At 36.7% G+C, this 20,740-nt stretch overlaps 1 protein-coding gene across 2 annotated transcripts in view; it reads left to right on the top strand.

Annotated features, from left to right (window-relative positions):
* PLGRKT (plasminogen receptor with a C-terminal lysine) overlaps window positions 1-16,153 on the top strand; it is a 50,492-nt gene extending 34,339 nt beyond the window's left edge. For both annotated transcript variants that reach the window (XM_007499541.2, XM_001365244.4), the window contains exons 3-5: window positions 11,935-12,065; window positions 12,683-12,792; window positions 15,074-16,153. In XM_007499541.2, coding sequence (XP_007499603.1) covers window positions 11,935-12,065; window positions 12,683-12,792; window positions 15,074-15,195 — 363 coding nt within the window. In that variant the 3' untranslated portion in view covers window positions 15,196-16,153. The remainder of the gene's footprint in view (window positions 1-11,934; window positions 12,066-12,682; window positions 12,793-15,073) is intronic.
* Window positions 16,154-20,740: the final 4,587 nt, after the last annotated feature.

The following is a 20,740-nucleotide window of genomic DNA, read 5'->3' on the forward strand; positions in this document are numbered from 1 at the left end:
TATCAAAAATGAAAGGGATGAATGCAATACCAATAAAGATGAAATTAAAACATTATTAAGAGATATTTTCCCAATTATATTCCAATAAAATCAATAGTCTAAGCAAAAGGATGAATATTTACAAAAATGTAAATGCCCAGATTATGATAGAATATTATTCTGCTATAAGAAATGATGAACAGGATGGTTTGAGAAAAACCTGGGAAAACTTATATGAACCAATGCAAAGTAAAGTGAGCAGGACCAAGAAAACATTGTACAGACACAGTAATATTATAATGATGATCAACTGTGACAGACTTAGCTACAATGGTCAAGACAATGATGCAAGATGATTTCAAAAGAACAATGAGGAAAAATGTTCTCTACCTCCAAAGAGAGAACTGATGAAATCAGTACAGATTGAAGCATACTTTTCCCTTTCTCTTATTTCTTGCTTCTTATTATTGTTGGGTTTTGTTTTGTTTTGTTTTTGCAACACATTAAATATGGGGATGTATTTTGCATGACTTCACATGTATAATTTATCTTATTGCTTATATTCTCTATGGATGGGGACCAGCAGAAGGGAGGAAGAGAATTTGGAATTCATTTTTTTTTTAAACCCTTACCTTCCATCTTGGAATCCAAGGCAGAAGAGTGGTAAGGGCTAGGCAATGGGGATCAAGTGACTTGCCCAGGGTCACACAGCTGGGAAGTGTCTGAGGTCAGATTTGAACCTAGGACCTCCCATCTCTAGGCCTGGCTCTCAATCCACTGAGCCACCCAGCTGCTCCCTGGAATTCATTTTTAAAGAATGAATGTTTAAAAAAATAACTTTATTGAGGAGGGGGAAATATATCACTAGGTATTTATTTTGGTGGAATAAAAATAGGTACTATACTTGTGATTTATTGTTAGAGGGGACTTGCAAGTGAGGAAACTCTCCTCCCAAAGGAAATTAACTTCTATGAAACTTAAAATCTTAAGAGAGCTCCCTAAAGCCCTGATAGTGACTTGCCTAGCATCATATAGTTAGTTTGTCAAAAGAGGTACTTGAATTCAGGTCTTTCTAACTTCAAGCCAGCTCTCCATTCACTACCCTATTTTGCTTTTCCATTGAAATATTAAGCAGCATTATGGATTTGTGCCAATATGCCTCTTCTTTTTTTGTCATTTGATAGAGAGAAATACTTAACAGAAGTACCTTAGTAATTATAAAATTGCTGAATTTAAAGCTGGAAGGGATCTTAGAGAAATTCTTCTCTGAGATTTGTCCAATGAGGTAATTTACCCAAAGTTACTGAATATGTAGTAGAGTTTGAATTCAAACCAAGGTCATCTGATTACAGACTCAGAGCTCTTTCCACTGTACCAGATTAATGAAAAGAGAATCTTATTTCCTACTAATTAATAAAGAGGTTACAAATTGATATTGCTCTGTAGATCCCTATGCCTTTAAGGACAAGAAAGTAAATTTGGGAGGCTGATACCATCATTGACTTCCAGTGTATAATTTTCTATAGAGGTAGGAGTGATTTGGTCTGATCCTGAGTCAGGGTGAGTAAACACATTAGATGACTGCTTGATACCAGGAAGCTAGTTTATTCATGCTGGCTCATGCGTATAAAAAGCCTATTCTTTTTATAAGTAAGGTATGCCTTATAAATTAGATATCCTAGGATCATAGATTTAGAGCTGAATAGAATCTTAAAAATTACCTACTTCAACTTCCTCCTTTTACAGATAAGGAAACCAAGGCTTTAAAAAGTTAATTCCCAAGGATACTGAAGACCAATTTGTCAAGTTAATTTCTTAAGCTTATTTTCATCATGTTTTTATATTAAGAGAATCTCTTATGAAGGCATTTTGTAACAATCATCAATTTACTGGGTTACTTAATAGGAAAGGGAAGTGGTTCTGTAATCAGTCTTGATGTTTTTGTGTCTTTATCTATTCCTTTTTCAGGAGAGGTAAGCCAAAATACCCAAGTCTATGCTTGCCATTGTCAGGACTTTTAGGGGGCAAAATTGTGTAGATATCATTGAAGGGAATAATTAATTACTCAGTAGCTTTCAATTTACAGAGAATTTTTACTCTTGTTTCAAAGATGATAAAACTGAGCAAGGAAAGATGAATTGTCCAGGGTAATATGGCTAGTAGGTAGTAGTGCCCAGACTTGAAATGAGCTGTTTTGGCTTTTTCCACTCCCCAACCCTGCTCACTGTACTGTCTTCGAGGGAACATTTAATGTACATCTTTAGATTTTCAGGTATTCACACACTTAGGTTAGATCTATACCACCTTCTAATTGAGTCAAAGGAGTCCACTGTCGAGTGAGGTAGTTAGCAGGTTTTGTATCTAGAACTATTGTCTGTCACTTCAAAAACTGAAGCATGATTTAAGGCTGTTAAAACTATAGGCATATTTAAGTTAATGTTATTTAAGTTAGCATTTTCTATAAATTTGAATATGTGCATTGATAATAGTCCGGCAAATGCTAAGTCTGTGTTTTTATGTCATGTAATTATAGTTTTCTTCCTTACTTATCTAGGGTAGTTCTAGGTGTTCATATCCCTTATGAGAATTATTTTTTGGTTTTTGGTGAGACTTGGGCTCGTAGATTTCTCATTTCTTGTTTCCTTTCCTTTCCCCAACATAACCCCCATCTTTCACCTGCTCTTTGGCAATACAGGAAAATAGACAGGTTCAACCTGTATGTCTGTTGGGTGTTTTTAGGGAATAATCCCTTTGTTGATAGTTGTAGGTGAGAGAAATGAACTTTATATAACTTGTACTGTATCGTCCATGTTACTTTGATCCTGGAACTTTCTCAATGGCATCAGAAAGTGATTCTGACCTATGTGGATTTATTTTTCATGTACTGTATTAATTCTTATGTCTGGATCCTTGAGTAAAAAGGCCTTAATTCCTGTACATTAGGAAGATCACTGTGTCTGTATATTAGGAAGAATAATCTGGGTCAGAGATTCTATCCAGTCTATTGCTTTTTGCATTTTCTTTGACTTTAGAAATTCCAAAGAATGCCTTCCAGAATCTGGCTGATAAATTAAAGAAATAAGGATTTTTCCCAGCATACTTGCAAACCTTCGCCTATCTACCTGTCAGTGTGGGGAAAGGCTAAGGGTTTGACAGACCATCTCCTAATTAGGTATTCCCCAATTAGAGATGTCTTGGGATGTTCAAGGGAGGGACTGAATAATGAACCCCTAAAACTCTAATAAGCTGTCTGACCAAGATTCAGGGTCTCTGGTATTTGAGAGGATAATTGACCTATATGTCCCATTATTGGTTATGATGCTGGCCTAACCAATAAATGAATATAGTGTTATAAGAGTTTCCTAACCCTTATTGATTATTGGTATAGGGTGGTAATACCAATAATTATGTCCTGTGTGGACAGGCTGTTGGATTTGACTGTTGAGAAATATGGCTTCTCAGAGCAGCCTAAGAATTCTGGCTCAGCCAGATATATAAAAAGTATATTTTATCATGGATAAAAAACTAATGAAAGGGATAGCAAAAGGAAACAAGTGGAAAAAGAAATTCTTATGATATATAAGTCCTTAAGCTAAAATTCCTTACTCCAACCACCCAAATCTGATCCTCAAGCATCTCCTTCTTCCCCAACAGGGTTAAGGCTACTCTCTCTTCCTATTCTATCTAAATCCCCCAAAACCTTAATCTAGTTATCTAAATTATATCCAAATTATACCCAAGAAGGGACAGTTAGGTAGCTCAGTGGATTGAAAGTCAGGCCCAGAGATGGGAGGTCCTGGGTTCAAATCTGACCTCAGACACTTTCTAGCTGTGTGACCTTGGGCAAATCACTTAACCCCCATTGCCTAGCCCTTACCACTCTTCTGCCATGGAACCCATACACAGTATTGATTTCAAGATGTAAGGTAAGGGCTTAAAAAAAATAAATAAATTATGCACAAGAGAAATAAGTTAGGTTTCTCTCTCTTTGCTGTATAGATGAACAAACAGCCTTCTCCATTCACCCAGCAAACCTGTTGGGCTTTCATCAATGTTTCACCAACAACCTCCTTCACTTGTCAGATCTTGTAAATAAACATTTGATATGAAAACACTGAGATTTTTCAAATCTCACAGAGCAGTTTTAGACTTTAGAGTAGTCCTTTCAGGACAGAGTCAGCTCACAGAGTGCAAAGTCAATAACTTTGGGAACTGTCTCTCAAAGCACTCTGGGAAAATTCTCTCTTACCTATAAGTCATTCTGAGATTCTATTCAGATTTTTTTTAAGAAACCCAGCTTATAATCTCTTATGCATCTATCAATAATTCTCTACAATAGTCAATAAACTGATATTCTTACCTTAAAATCAATGTCTCAAGATAATTTTAATCATAGTAGATGTTGACCTTGATTTTGTAATTAATCTTTGGGGAAAATAGACTAAAACATTTGTTGGGTTTCTTTTTTGCATTTCTCTTTCAGATTTGGAAGAAAAGGAGAAACTCAAACTATTTTTGAATCTTATGAACTCTAAGCCAAAGAGTTTGATATTAGCAGATGTGCCATTGAAAAATTTTTTTCTCTTCCTTCCTTCCCTCCTTCCCTCCTTCCCTCCTTCCCTCCTTCCCTCCTTCCCTCCTTCCTTCCTTCCCTCCTTCCTTCCTTCCTTCCTTCCTTCCTTCCTTCCTTCCTTCCTTCCTTCCTTCCTTCCTTCCTTCCTTCCTTCCTTCCTTCCTTCCTTCCTCCCTCCCTCCCTCCCTCCCTCTCTCCCTCCCTCTTTCCCTCCCTCTCTTCCTTCCTTCTCTCCTTCCCTATATCTTGTGATATAATAGTGAGCATAGGCACTACTATCTCAAGTAACTAAAGTTTCTCATTCCAACTTGGTTATTAAATAACAAATTAGAATTTAAATCTCAGAAAGAAGAATTCAGTGTATATGAATAATCTTAGTATAAATATAATTGCAACTCTTACAAGAACAATATTCAAAGAAGTTTAGAACAAAAATATTTCTTGAGTAAAGCTTCCATAATTTAAGTTTTAATTAACTCTTACAGTCATATCTCCCTCCTTCTTGGTGGCTATTCAGGCTTGTTTTTAATTGAACATCAAAGATTTGTTTCTTCCTACAGAGATGAAACAGTAATAAATGGAAAGTATGTCATCAGGTCCTAGATTAGAGTCACCTTTCTGTAGAAACATAATATCTCTGAAAATGAAAACACAACATGTGAAAATTATTATTTGTTTCAGTTTCAAGAAAATTGAGTTCATTGCCTTCTTAATAATAGTGAGGTAATGTTTCACCACTGACGTCTGCTTGGTAGCAGGAATATGAAAAAACTTCCCTTCTCAGGAATGATATAGTGATTATTTCTTTAGTGTAATCAGTTCTTCCCAAGATAGAGGCTAAAAAAAAAGAAAAGAAAAGAAAATCAGTTTAGATAAGAAATCATTGATTTAAAGGTTTGAATTATCTTAATCTAAATTATGGTAAAACTATGCTTATATTTACAGTAGCCATGATTGTATGGGTTCTTCTGATCCAACAGTATCTAACAATCTTACCTATTTTTTTTTTAAATCTTACCCTCTGACTTCGATTAATATCGAGTATTGATTTCAAAGCAGAAGAGTGGTAAGGGCTAGACCATAGGGGTTAAGTGACTTTTGCTCAGGAAGTATCTGAGGCCAGGTTTGAACACAGGCCTCTAGGCCTGATTCTCAATCCACTGAGCCACTTAGCTGCCCCATTACCTATTATTTTCAAAATACATTTGCTTCTGTGAAAAGTATATTTCAAAGTATGGCCACCTAAGCTAAGACTTTGCCAACAAACTTTGGAATAGAAATTAGAATTAGATGTAAATAGATGATAGAAATAGAAAACAGAATGAGAAAACTGCCATTAGTGAGAGATTCCACATGTTTAAAAAAGGTTGGACTTGGAATCCTGAAACCCTTAGTTCTAAGCTCAATTCAGATACTTTGCTAGCTGTATGACCCTGAACAAGTCATTTAATTTTTGTTTGCCTCAGTTGCTTCATCTGTGAAGAGGGAATGATAAAAATAACTATCTCCCAGGATTGGGAAGATCAAATGAGATAGTAGTTGTAAAGCATTTGGTATTTGGTTAAGTTTATAAGTTCTGTGTAAATATTATTACTATTAAGTAGTTAAAAGAGGTGAAACTGGCAACATCTTGGTAGTGCAATCAAAAAACCTATGTTTAAATTCCCAGTCTACTCCTTGTTCTCTAAATCGTTCCATAGCTCTAAATTCCAGGTAGTGGTTCCCATTAATCTTTTATGTTGTTTAATTTCTAAATAGAATTTACTTTTTGAATAGCAATACTAACCATTAACCAAGAAGTAGTTTTTGAGTCAACATCATGTTTTGTACTGTATTAGCTACTGGCACAGCAATAGAAATATAAGAGTTTATGGACCAATTCTTGAAATACTTTGATAAATAGTAGATTATGTGCCAATAGGGTGGTACAGATTATATTAAGTCTAGAGGCTTCGGGAGATAAAGAGGTCTGCACCAACAAGGAAGATGAAGGACATCTTGTGCTGGACTGTAAAGGACAGGTAGTAATTGATTAAATCAAAGGGCCACATGAATAAAGGAGTGGTGGACTTTTGAGGTGGAGATGTGCTTAGAGATCCTTTAGACTGAACTATATTACAGGCTGATAAAAGAGCTAAATTTCCCTACCTTGAGCTGGGGGCAGTGTCCTCATGCAGGGAAGGAGAAGGAAGATAAAGATACAAAGAACAGGAAGAAGGAGGGGTCATTTTGTTAAGTTTATAAGTTTTAAATAGTAAAAATTTAGTAGACCAGAAGTTTGCAGACTGATAGTTGTGAAACCCTCTCATTTTGATTAGAATACTGAGATTGACAGTGGTAAATTGTCCAGGTAAATCAGTGGAGAAAGGGCATTAGAATCTCAACTTCCTGAGTTTTAACTTAATGTACTTTCTACTAAAAATCAGATGCCCCTGGGAGACTTGGGCCCTAGTGCTTCTTAGCATTGCTTCTTGAAGCACTGAAAGATAACACATCAGACTTGCTAGAAAACAAAGGATTTGGATTATGAGCAAGTGTCTCTTGCCTTTTTGTCTGCTGAAATCTTGAGTATAGATAGGAAAATTTGTCTTTTAAAGGCAATTTATTTAAAGGATAATTAGGTAGATTATGATATTATCTTGGTCCCTCCTGAGACTATAGGACTTTCTCAACCATGCCATGGAAACCTCTTCACCCTCAAAGCTTATTCCACCCCTGGATTCCTTCTCACAGAGGACTCTGGGCCCTCGTCTTCCAATTGGTTGGTTCTTTGCAGAACCTCCAGTTTAAGGAAGATGCCCAGGCCAAAGATGTCTTTATGCCTCTCTGGGATTTCAACTCCTTTTTCTGTACTATTTTCCCCATTAGAATGTAAGTTCCTTAAGAGAAGGAACTGTCCTTTTGTTTCTATTCCCAGTACTACAGTGCCTGGCACATAGTATGGGCTCTTAATAAATGCTTGTGTAAGGGGGCAGCTGGGTAGCTTAGTGGATTGAGAGCCAGGCCTAGAGATGGGAGGTCCTAGGTTCAAATCTGGCCTCAGACACTTCCCAGCTATGTGACCCTGAGCAAGTCACTTGATCCCCAATGCCTAGCCCTTACCACTCTTCTGCCTTGGAGCCAATACACAGTATTGACTCCAAGACCGAAGTTAAGGGTTTAAAAAAATAAAAATAAAAATAAATGCTTGTGTGACTCACTGAGACAAAGGTTGAAGAAATAGGTCTTTTTTGTCTGACTTTTCATCTTTTAATCATCTTAAGATACTTTCTGTCACAAAATCTTATAAGTACTGTGTCCTTAGCTAGCAGGGATAGTTTTCTCCCCTCCAGAGGGAATCCTTAATCTTTTTGTTTATGGTAACACTTTCCTTCTCACTACTGCCTTCCTTAAGTGTGCCATTATGGCATAGAAATAACCTAGTCAGAGTCGCTGAGGTTTACATTAGCTGGATAGGCTTGGTGGCACTTTTCCCTCCAAAGATCTCTAGAGAAACTCATCACCAGAAATTTGGCTATCGGATAATGATTTTTTTTTTTTTTAGACTATACTAAAAGGTAGACAAGTTGAAACTATGTTGAAGGAAGGAATATCCATATCAGTGAAATCCTAATTTCCTAAGAAAGATCCTTTTATTATCAAATCAATTGTTGACTTGAATGAAAATATTGTTAGAATTGATTATGTTTTCATCTGATATGCTGAATATATAGGAAGATGTAGTCTGCTGACCTTTTAAGCCTTTGTGAGGCAGTATTATTATTATTATGTCTGCATTTGATTTATTTTTTTAGTATAATGTTGAAATGTGCTAAAGTTCTTTTTAGACGCTTTAATTTGCTTCTTGGTTCTTTTCCCAGAGTCTTCTCAAGTTACTTAAGGGACCATAGGGCAATCTGAAAGTAGATATACAAATGAAAATGTCACATTCCAGCTGCCATCTTTTCTTCTCATCTGTGCAGTTTTTACCCCAAATTTTATCCCAATACCTTTATGTACTTTAAAAAATGGAGCAAAAAAATGGTTATTGTGACCCATTCATTTTTTCTAAAAATGGTAAAAATTTATTTGTAGCTAAAGGTAAAAATTATCTTTTTGTCTTTGCTCAATCAAGCAAATAGAAAGACAACTATATCATCACATCTGAATGTATTTGGCATAAATTAGAAGGTTAATGGAATGAAAACACTGAGATGAATTGATTCATCTCTGTGCCATGTTGGTTCTCAGTAGTTACATAGGCTCCAATTAAAAAACTGCAGTGAGTAGAATTTGTGTGCAATGTCATACTTGTGCTATAGGTACCCAAATGAAACCTCATTATTCAGATACCATAAGTGGTCTGTGGGCTTTTGCATAATTGCCACTTTGAAATCTCAAGAGACTGGCTAATTATTGATGCCAGTCAAGTATTGTGACTATCCATAATACATTCAATTGGGACAACTGAAGAATAAAAGTTCCATGCAAAGAGAATCCTACGTAATAGTTTTGTGTGTAATTATCTTTAATAAAGACTATCCCTCCTACTTTGTTCTCAAACTACCACGTAAGTACAATTATTTTTATTATCTAGCATCAATTAAGACAGCAAGACCATCATAGCTTAAAGACAATAAGGAACAATTTAATTTTAAATTGTTTTCAAGCTAAATCGACACTAATGCTCTGGGCAATGGAAGTGGGAAAATTATTACTACATAAAACATTCATTATGTTTATTTAAAATAAGGTCAAAACAGGATAAAAGAGTTAGGTACTTCATTATTTGGGTTAAACGTTCTAAAGGGGATTTATGATAGATGTTCTCTTAATTTTTTTGTTGTTATGGACAATGCTTCGAGAAGAAGGGATGAAAATGTGGGTTCTGACACACAGTATTAAAATTGGTGGGCTAGTAATTTAATCAGTATATATTTCCATTGGTTTTAATCATTACAAAATTTTATTAACAGACTTTGTAAATCAATTTTCTTTGATAATGATAGGCAACTATGTTTTGTCTTATGATTAAGTAACATTAACCAAGGGATGATGAAACCAACAAAGTTTCATGTTAATTGAATTTACATTATTCCTTTAATAAAAGTTTCCTTAAAATGTATTACTTGTGGAAAGAGCTGTATTTGCCCTTTAAAGTTTTTGCTATAGACTCTCAAAGATCATCACAGCCTTATTAAATGCCAAATCTTTGCGTTGAAGTTAGTAGGTAGAAGTCCTAATGATCTCCCTCTTTCCAGTAGGGAAATAGAGGCACAGAAAGTATGATTTGCACCAAGTTCTACAGAAAGTAATTGTTGGACATAGGTTTATGATTAAGATGACATATCCAATTTAATTTTTCCTTATTGCCTGCCATTTTTATCTCATTTAAAAACAGAATTAAATTAATACACAGAAAGGATTTATCATTTACATGCTGACTTACTAGCTGATTTAAAATCCAGAATTTTGAGTCTCTGATTCTTTTTCTAAATTAAGTTTATTTATTTAATTAATTAATTGAGAATATTTTTCCATGGTTACATGAATCATGTTCTTTCTCTCCCCTCCTCCTACTCCCCTCCTGTAACAGCCAACAAGCTGGGTTTTTCATATGTCACTGATCAAGACCTATTTCCTTATTATTGATATTTGCACTAGGGTGATCGTTTAGAGTCTATATCCCCAATCACATCCCCATCAATCCATGTGATAAAGCAGTTGTTTTTCTTCTGTGTTTCTACTCCCATAGTTCCCATAGTTCTTCCTCTGGATGTGGATAGTGTTCTTTCTCGGAGATCCCTCCAAGTTGTTCAGGATCACTGCATTGCCACTAATGGAGAAGTCCATTATATTTGATTGTACCGCAGTGTGTCAGTCTCTGTGTACAATATTCTCCTGGCTCTGCTCCTTTCACTCTGCATCACTTCCTGGAGGTTGTTCCAGTCTCCATGGAATTCCTCCATTTTATTATTTCTTTTAGCACAATAGTATTCCATCACCAACATATACCACAATTTGTTCAGCCATTCTCCAACTGAAGGGCATCCCCTCATTTTCCAATTTTTGGCTACCACAAAGAGCGCAGCTATGAATATTCTTGTACAAGTCTTTTTCCTTATTATCTCTTTGACGTACAAACCCAGCAGTGCTATGGCTGGATCAAAGGGCAGACAGTCTTTTAGTGTCCTTTGGGCATAGTTCCAAATTGCCCTCCAGAATGGTTGGATCGATTCACATGAGTGTCTGATTCTTAATATGTACTGAATCTACTAAATGCCCCAAGCTCACTTTCTTTAACAGCATACGGTTTTAGGATATTGTACATACACCAATTTAATATTATGGACCATGCAGAAAGTTTTCATTATAAATAATGGTAATATAATAATTTATAATAATTCATAATTATTATAAATAAACTTTCAGAGATTCCCTTGGACTTTGGGGAAATGAATTCTGATTTAAACTCTAAGTGCATCTGAAAGATAGAGTGGTTTCAAGAAGGTTTGATAATTGCCAAAAGACTATATGCATGAGTAACTATTAAACTCTTTCTATATGTACTAGGTTTTGTACAGTTTTTTTAGTCTCTGGTTGAGTCCAGAATTAAAAGACAGAAGTAAAATCTCAGTTTCATTGTCTACGTGATGCAAGCAGATATCACTTCCAATAGCAGAAGTAAAAGGGGCAGGTAATGAGTATAATGAATATAGCACCTTCTATGCAACAGGCACTGTGCTAAGCCCTTTACAAATATTATTAACAACACTGAGAAGTGGGTATTATGGTTAGCTACATGGCATTGTGTATAGATCTACAGTCAGGAAGGCCTGAATTCAAATTCAGCCTCACATACTTACTAGCTGTATGACCCTGTGAAAGTCACTTAACCCTGTTTATCTCAGTTCCCTCACCTGTAAAATGAGCTGGAGAAGGAAATGGCAAACCACTCCAATATCTTTGCCAAGAAAACCCCAAATGCGGTTGGTGAAGAGTCAGAAATGTACTACTCAACAACAAAAAATAAAGCACTATTATTTTCCTCATTTTACAATCGAGGAAACTGATGCAAAGATTTAATGACTCTCCTAGGGTCATACAATTAATATCTGAGGCTGGATTTGAAACCAGGTCTTCTGATTCCAGACCTAGCACTCTAACTACTGTACCCCCTAGCACACTAATTTAAGCCATTACTTAATTAACAAAGATTAGATTGAATGCCTTTCATTATAAGATTACTTAAAGAAGTTTGCTGTGAAGTATTCTGAAATAAAGGAACTTTATAGTAAAAAGGGAACTGAGACCAAAAAAATAACTTCATCAAATTAATAGCATTAACCAATACCCTTATTTTAAAAGATAAATAGCCACATCACCTTCTGTTTTCTCCTCAGATGGAAAGGCAATTAACGATACAAAATGAAATGAGAGAAAGGCAGATGGCCATGCAGATTGCTTGGACAAGAGAATTCCTCAAATATTTTGGGACATTTTTTGGCATTGCTGCCATCAGCCTCACAGCTGGGTATGTTGCTTGCTGTTTATCTAGAAATATTTATTTGGTGGCCAGGAAAAGCCAACTAACATCTAATATTTTTCCCTCCACCTTGTTGCTATCATGCTATTCATATATTCAGAAGATCCCCAGTCTCAGCATTGTACTTATTACGATTGTATATAGGGGAGCCACAAATGCACCCTGTGGCCATGCTAATTGTGTTGTCCTGGGACTCATCACAGCTCTCAGAGAAATGTGAGACAAAAATGATATTGGTTTTCAGAGCAGAGATAAGTCATTTTCCTTAGGAAAGAGAGGATCATGGGAAAGGCTTTTTTTTTCCCCTTTGGGAAACACACATATACCCCAAAGGTAGCATATGTAAGAAACCAGGCTCATTGCTAATATATTAAATGTGTAAGTTTTCTTAATGATGGTGATGCCAGACATAAAAGGGACCATTTAGTTAAAAGTTAAGGCTGAATTAGAAAGTCCTTGTTATCATTACTTATCCTTCAAAAGATCTATGATCTCATTTGAAATAGAGCTTTCTTCCCAACAGCCAGATGAATCTTTTGGGAGAGGCTAGAGATAATTGTGCCTCTTAAAAGAACAGTTTTTAATATTTGTTTTTCCTTAAACAGAGCAATTAAAAAAAAGCAACCAGGCCTCTTCTTCCCTATTGTTCCATTAAGCTTTATCCTTGCCTATCAATACGATATGGGCTACGGAACCCTTCTGCAGAGGATGAAAGGTATGGATGTTTATATACCCTCATTTATTTTTCAGTACAGGCAGTCCTCTACTTAAGAACCCATGACTTGGGAACAGCCTGTTTATAAAAAGACCAGCTGGTCCTTCTCCTGTCAAGAGGGCCACCTTCCTCTTCAGGAAGTCCCGCCTTCCGCCTTCCTCTGCAGGAAGTCCCAACTTCCTCTTCAGGAAGTCCCATTGCTGCTTCCACTTCAGGAGCTGGAGTAGCTCCTGACCCAGATTCTGGTCTCCCTGCCCCAGTCTCCTGACAGACGGTAGCCACTGCTTCAGTCTGAAGACCTCACTGACTCCTTGAGCTGGGGGTGGTTTTAGGCTAATTCATTCCCTAAGTACCCTTCAACCCGCCAAGAAATCTGGGGAAATGCCCAAGTTCCACAAAACTGATTTTCAGGCTTTTCCAACACGTCCTGTTCTTTAGTTGGGACTGTCTGTGTGAACAATGGACCGCAGTTTTTAAAATGACTGCACCGGGGCTAAATCCCATTTCCGTCACCTACTCGGTGTCATGTTGCTCATGCCCTACCCCAGACGATCTCATAAAAAGGATGCATTATCTTAGAAAATGTCAAATTTATTATACCACATTAATTGAACTTTGTGGGTACTGAAGGAGTTTATTTTCTAGGAACAGGATTACCTAAAAATATTTTAAAAGGAAATTTAGGGGCAGCTAGATGACTCAGCAAATAGAAAGCAGCTCTTGGAGGTGGGAAATTCTGGGTTCAAATATGGCTTCAGGCACTTCCCAGCACTGTGACCCTATGCAAGCCACTTAACCCTGTTGCCTGGCCTTTCTTGCACTTCTGCATTGGAACGTATACTTAGTATTGATTACAAATCAGAAGATAAGGGTTTCTCTCCCCACCCCTAAAAGTAAATTTAATATAGTTATGTGTTTTAAAGAATAAAAGTTTTTAACTTTGAAAAAATAAAATCCTAACAATTCAAAGTAAATTAAATACCAACTTTGTATTTCCAAGTTAATGCCTATCAGGAAAACTAGTTTTCTGGGAAATTAAGAACATAGTAGTATATATTAGATACTGACATCCAAACTTAATAGCTTTAATAAGTTACAGTGAATTATTGCCTTTAGTGGCCCTTACCAGCTGTATAATTTTAAAAACCATATTCTTTAATAATTGAGCTAAAATTAGTAAAACTATTTGGGGAGGGGGGGAGCTGGGTAGCTCAGTGGATTGAAAGCCAGGTCTAGAAACAGGAGGTCCTGGGTTCAAATTTGACCTCAGATACTTCCCAGCTGTGTGACCCTGGGCAAGTCACTTGACCCCCATTGCCGTGCCCTTTCCCCTCTTCTGCCTTGGAGCCAATACACAGTATTGATTCCAAGATGGAAGGTAGGAGTTTAAAAAAAAAAGAAAAAATATTTTTGGATGGTCAAAATGCCCCAACTTTGGTCTTATTAGTGGGAAACCATAGAGTTTTTAATGGAAGATAACAAGGCTACGAAACTGCTATCCTGAGAAACAAAATAGTGTCTTGGAGCTAGCAGGAACCTCTGTGATCCTTCTAGTCTGTCTCCTTCGTGTTACCAATAAGGGAACAGACAGCCAACGCAGCAGAGCCCACCAAGCAGGAGGCGGGTGGCCAGAAGATCTGGACTGAAATCCCAACCCTGCCAGTTTCCTCCTCCGTAAAATGAAGGAGTGGATCGAGGGCCTTCTTAGGGCCTTCCCAGTTTTTAACCTGAGACGAAATCCGGCAAGAGCCCTGCTAGCCTTGGTCCTCGTCCAGCGGGCCTTCTACTGGATCAGGCTTCCTTTACCCTCAAGGTGATTTTAGGGTAGAAAGCCTGAAAATATGGAATGGCTAACTTGCCTCATTTCCTTTTATTGTAGCCAACTGGTCTTCGTCATGAGAAATGGGTCTTCCATGGAAGGCTCCAGGGCCCAAGAAAGAAGTTTCCCAAAGTTACCTTGTGGGGAGTTTCATTTTGTTTGAGCCCAGGTCCTTGGGTGTGCCACAGGCCTGCCCCAGGGGCCTCTTCCGGAGGTCACATGGGGCTTTCAGAGGGGTAGCCGAGTCAGGGGTTAGACCTGGCACTGAGTCTAAGCACCAGACTACCCAAGCTGGCAGAAACCCATCACCAGGCTGGCTTTAGAGCCGTTTGACCTATGAGATGATCACTCTACTCCCCTCAGTGTATAGATGAGGGAAACTGAGGCACGGAGATTTGAAATGATGTTGCTTCCACAACTAAACGTCACTGAGATCTTTCCCCTTTCCCCTGATTTATTTAGGTGAAGCAGAGAACATATTAGAGACAGAAAACAGCAAGCTACAGTTGCCAAGAGGATCAATCACTTTTGAAACCCTGGAAAAGGCCAGAAAAGCTCAGAGCAAATTCTTCATAGAAAAATGAAGGAAGTACCTTCACTGGGCTGTACTCAAAGCACAAAATAACTTGGTTGAATCAAGGTTTTTTGTTTTGTTTTGTTTTTTAAATAAAAGTTAATTTTTTAAATGGCATTAATATTTTGGATATAATATAATTTGTTAAAAAAATGAAAACTTATGATGTCTCAAATACATCCTGCATTTTGTTTCTTTCTGACTACAATTTGTCCTTCTTTTTCACATTTTCTAAAACCGATAGGTAATACTCAGTGTGGTTCACAACTTTTCTAGGCCTGCCCGCTGTGACTTGCTAAATCAGTGGCTTTGAATGTACTTGTCATAAAAAAGTTTTGAATACAAACTCTCATTATATATTTGTCTATTTACAAAGTATATACATGTACTCCCCTATAAATATGTTATGTACATTATAGAAATAGATCCAAAGTAGAAATGTAAAAAGGATGAAATAAATATTTTGCTTATACTGATTTGTAAACCATAAAACCTTTCTGCTCTCATTAAAAATGCTGTTGACGGGAATTGTTATCAAATCATATTTTAGCGATAGCGGTGTGATCAAATATGCTTCCAGAGTTTTGAAAGTCTTGGTTGAACACTTTATGATATGGACGTGAAAGTCTTGTTCTTAGCTCAGTTAATTTTAGTAGTTGGTTTTAATTAATGGCTTCCATAGCTGAAATAGAAATTTTGTACTGATATGTAGTTCCAAAAGGAAGAAGCATATCGTAGGTCGCACTTATTAATCATGATGCTTGTTTTGTTGAAATTCAGCTAGTACATGTTCATATTTTCTGATGTCAATCTATTGTTCTTGAAAATTAATTGGAAGCTGCTGCAGATATTTTTAACAAATGGCTTCAAAATCCTTTGAAATTCATTTGGAAGATTCTTAAATAGGAGATTTGTTCCCAAACTGTTTTTTTAAATGGTGAAAAAATAATAATAAATATTCATGAAAATAATAATTTCTAGCATTTATGTAGTACTTTAAAGTTTACAAAGTTTTTTTTTACAAATATTATCTCATTTGATCATCATAAAACCCTGGAAAGTAAGTGCTATTATTATCCTCATTTTACAGATGAGGAAACTGAAGCAGATAGAAATTAAATGACATGCTCAAAGCCACATAGCTAGTAAAAATCTGAGTCAGGATTTGAACTCAAGTCTTCTTGACTGGTAAGTGTTCAGCAGTCAATCCACTGAGAATATAGGTGACATCATTTTCAGCAACTAAAACTTAATTTTTTTTTTTAAACCCTTAGTTTCCATCTTGTAATCAATACTGTGTATTGGCTCCAAGGCAGAAGAGTGGTAAGGGCTAAGCAATGGGGGTTAAGTGACTTGCCCAGGGTCACACAGCTGGGAAGTGTCTGAGGTCAGATTTGAACCTAAGACCTCCCGTTTCTAGACCTGACTCTCAATCTACTGAGCCACCCAGCTGTCCCCCTAAAACTCAATTTTTAAATTTCATGATGTCATCAGTATCTGAAAGCACAATATGAACTTGGGTTGAGATTCATAATTAAGGTGAATGTAAGAACATTTTTCAAATAATCTTAATAATTTCCACATGTTGACCATTTAAAAATTCTGATCTAATTAGATTCTCATGGTTTTTACCTCAGAATGTGGCCAAGAAAGTACTCCCTGAAGGAATAGAAGGATCAGCACTGCCTCAGTTTTCCACCAGTGGAATTATATCATTAGTATAATTTTCAATCTGCAGTTTCTTTGCAGGAATATTTTCAAAGCACTATCCGTTTTGTGAAGGTGAGTTTAATTAAAACTCTATAAAATAAATGTCCTAGAAGTCTGTTCAGCTGGGCCCATGTGACTGCAGAAAGCTAGAAAACACTGAAAATGAATGAGCAGGGGAGGAAGATGCTTTTCTGCAGCAGAAGCACCTCCTTTTCCCCCCAAATACCCTGGGAACCACACGTAACATTTTACTTTCTGACATAGGAAATAAATGTGGATCTGGTGTTAATCTTTATGTTAAATACTAACTAAGCCTTATTTGTTAATTTTTTTTTAAGAATTAGAAGTTCTAAAATTTTCTTCCTGAAGTTCAGTGGATCATTTTGCAAGACCTTTTAAGCAAATTGTCTTATTGTCTGCAAATAGAAATGGCTTTATCTCCTCAAACTGAGGAACATGTCTTGTATGCACATAGTTATTTACTTATCACGTTACTAATTAAAACATAAATTCATTGAGGGCAAAAACTATTACAAAAATATTTTTTCTCTTATATCTCCATATATTAGGCATATGATAAATAACTGTTGGCTGCTTAGAATCTAAAAAATAAGTGCCCTTTGTACTTCAAGTGCATGCAAACAATCTAAAAATTACCAAGAAACTGATAATTCTCATTAGAATTTACTTTCTCCACTATCCAAAAATTTAAACAAATGGAAACATGTAAAATTCATTCCTTCATGTCTCCCAGCAAAATTATAATAGAAAATGTCTTTAATTTGACTTTGTATCATTGTTCTCACCCACTAAAAACGAGAACCAAAACTGTCAATGCAATCCATGCTTCTGTTTAATCATTCCAAAAACAATTTGAATGCGTTAGCATGATTCTGGATCTCAAGGAACAGAAATTCAGCTCCTTCTCTGCCCCTCTTTCTCCAGCCCATCTACAGGGTCTGTTAGTAGACTATGAACCACTGGGAAATAATACCTGGTCACACTAAACTGATACAGAGAGGGATATTTTCCTGCTTTGTTACTATGACTAGGTCCCAACCCTGATCTAGCTCATGGAAATGAAATTGCATATATCATGGCAGTCCTGGTGATTGCGTCTATCCAGTCTACAGACTGATTCAGAGTAGCTCAGTATCCAAATGATTGCTTTTTTTAAAAAAGATCTTTGAATTCTTTAGTGTATGTAGAACAACATGGAATGCTACAATCTCAGAAGAATCAAAGTTGCAGTGGCCCATAGAACACAAAAAAGATGGAAGGTAGGTCTAAGGACAAGACTTAGACTGCATAAGAAAAATGGTACAAATGGCATTATCACAGATATGTACAACTGGAAAAGGAGATAGGCTGATCACTTATTGGTGGTGTAAAGGATTAGCTTTGCCAAAAGCAAGAAGCAAGTTGCAAAAAGCAAGAAGCAGAGATCCCATAGGGCAATGACAGGGCCAACATTCCAGAGTTCCCAGGAGGGGAGGAATGGAACTCAGAGGCTGGCAGTTGGTTGACTCTGGATGAGAGAGAAGCTGCTTTGGCTGTAGCTGTCAAGATACCCAGAGAGTATCTGTTTGGTATTTCTGAGGTGGACTCAGAAAGGCCATTGGCTCCCTCTCTTTGGCTGTCTTGATATTTCTTCCTATTCCTACTGCTGATGCTACAAAGTGGATTTCTACTGGTGCTGGTGACACCTCTCTGGGACTGCTGTCTGGAGCAAAGAAGGACTCTTGGTTGTGAGATTTCTTTGGGCCCTGTTGTCTTTGCCCCTAAAAATCCCTCTCTAACTTTAATTGCTCTTTTAATTAGTTAGTTTAGCATAATTTGGAAAGTTTAAAGTTTTTTGTTTTTTTAAGTCCTTACCTTCTGTCTTGGAGTCAATACTGTGTATTGGCTCCAAGGCAAAAGAGTGGTAAGGGCTAGGCAATGGGGGTTAAGTGACTTGCCCAGGGTCACACAGCTGGGAAGTGTCTGAGGCCAGATTTGAACCTAGGACCTCCCATCTCTAGGCCTGGATCTCAATCCACTGGGCTACCCAGCTGCCCCCAAAAGTGTAAAGTTTTAATATCTATGGTGGGGTTAGAAGTAAGGTAGTCCCTGATTCCTTTCCCTTCCCTCCTCCTTTTAGTTAAATAAACTTTTATTATATATATATATATATATATATATATATATATATATATATATATATATATATAGCTTGTGTAACCCTTCCTTTTAACCCTCCCCATAGCATTGGGAACGAGGCAGAGCAGACAGCCTCCCAAGGGTACACTGTTGACCACAAACTATTAGAAGAACCAAGGAAGGGTCTCTTTGAAGTACTTATGGGAAGGGATGGACAAGAATTACCCAAGATAACAAGGTGTGAATGAGTTCTGAGCTACTGCAGTGGAAGGAGTGCTCATATTGTTGGGAGATCCATTGAATCATCCTCTTTCTTCAGAGTACTTGAGACTTTTAAATTCACATAATTTATAAACTGCTGTCCAATTTCAATTTTAGGTTTTTGTGCCTGACAGGGTAACATGGTGACTGTGAAGATTTAAAACTTAATAACATGACACAGGATAAAGGGTGCTGAACACAGAGTACTGACTTTGAGTCCAGCCTTCTAGCTACCCTAGAAATATGACCCTGAACAAATTGCTTTATCTCTCCAAGTTTCAGTTTCCTTATCTGGAAAATGGGATAATACTTTCACCATCTCCCATGAGAAAAAGTATTTGTTAACATTAAAATACCATGTAAATGTGATTTATTAGCAAATAGTAGCTATGTAATATTAGACAAATGGGACTAACCTGCAAGCAATAATTAGGCCAAAAATTTTATCATTCTTAATTTACAAAAGAGTTTGTCTCCCATAAATTCATTTGTAAGCATTTTTTTTAAGCTGTGGGCAGAAAAACTCACCCCTCCTCATCAAGTAAATATTTCCCTTCTTTGCTGTGTTATTGTCTGAAATTCCTGTAACTGGAAATAAAGTCTTTCATTTTATGCTTTTCAAAAAACTCTTAAAAATGCAAATACCTGGAAGGAAGTAAACACTGATACAAACCTAGTGTTCTTAACTTTTTTGTGTGTTATGTATACCTCTGTTGTTCTGGTGAAGCCTGGGAACACTTCCAAATAATTTTTTTTATTTTCATTTTTTGTTTTGTTCTTTTGTTCAAATAATTTTTAAGTGAACAAATTAAAACTAATTGCATTACAAAGGAAATCAAAGTAATTGAAATACAATTGTCAACATATTTTTAAAGAAATAAATTCCCAGATCCCAGGTTAAGAATCTCCAAATGTTAGTTCAAATTTGAACTGTGTCTGGTCCTCTTCAACTTTGTTTGCAGTAGAATTTAGCAGGTAGAATGATGCTATGTTGGGGGTGGGGGTGGGAAGGGAGGGATGCAGCTGAAGGGGAATAAGGATGCCTAGAGACCGTAAAGACAAATTGCCAACTTCAGAGTTTTGCCAAGAGAAAACTGATTTAAACTTGTTTGCCTACAAACCAGGCTTAACATGGATTAAAGAGGCTTTTGAGGACTTCAGGAGTTTATATCACTTGTAAACATAGTCTCTGCTAAGATGGCATCCAAAACTTCAAAATTTCATACAATTTATAGCCTACATATAATCAGTAGTCCATAGAGTGAGATGTATCTGAGCAGGAGGTATGTTTATAAGTGACATAAATCCCCCAAACCCTCAGAAGCCTCTTTAATCCTTAATGTACCATAGAGGAACTATGGTACTAAATAGATGCATGATGGTACTAACTTGTCCTTGTGAGGTTCAGGCAGTTCCTGGCACTAGTTGCTCCTGCTGGGATCTGG

Source organism: Monodelphis domestica, chromosome 7, assembly GCF_027887165.1.
Source record: "Monodelphis domestica isolate mMonDom1 chromosome 7, mMonDom1.pri, whole genome shotgun sequence".
Lineage (NCBI taxonomy): Eukaryota > Metazoa > Chordata > Mammalia > Didelphimorphia > Didelphidae > Monodelphis > Monodelphis domestica.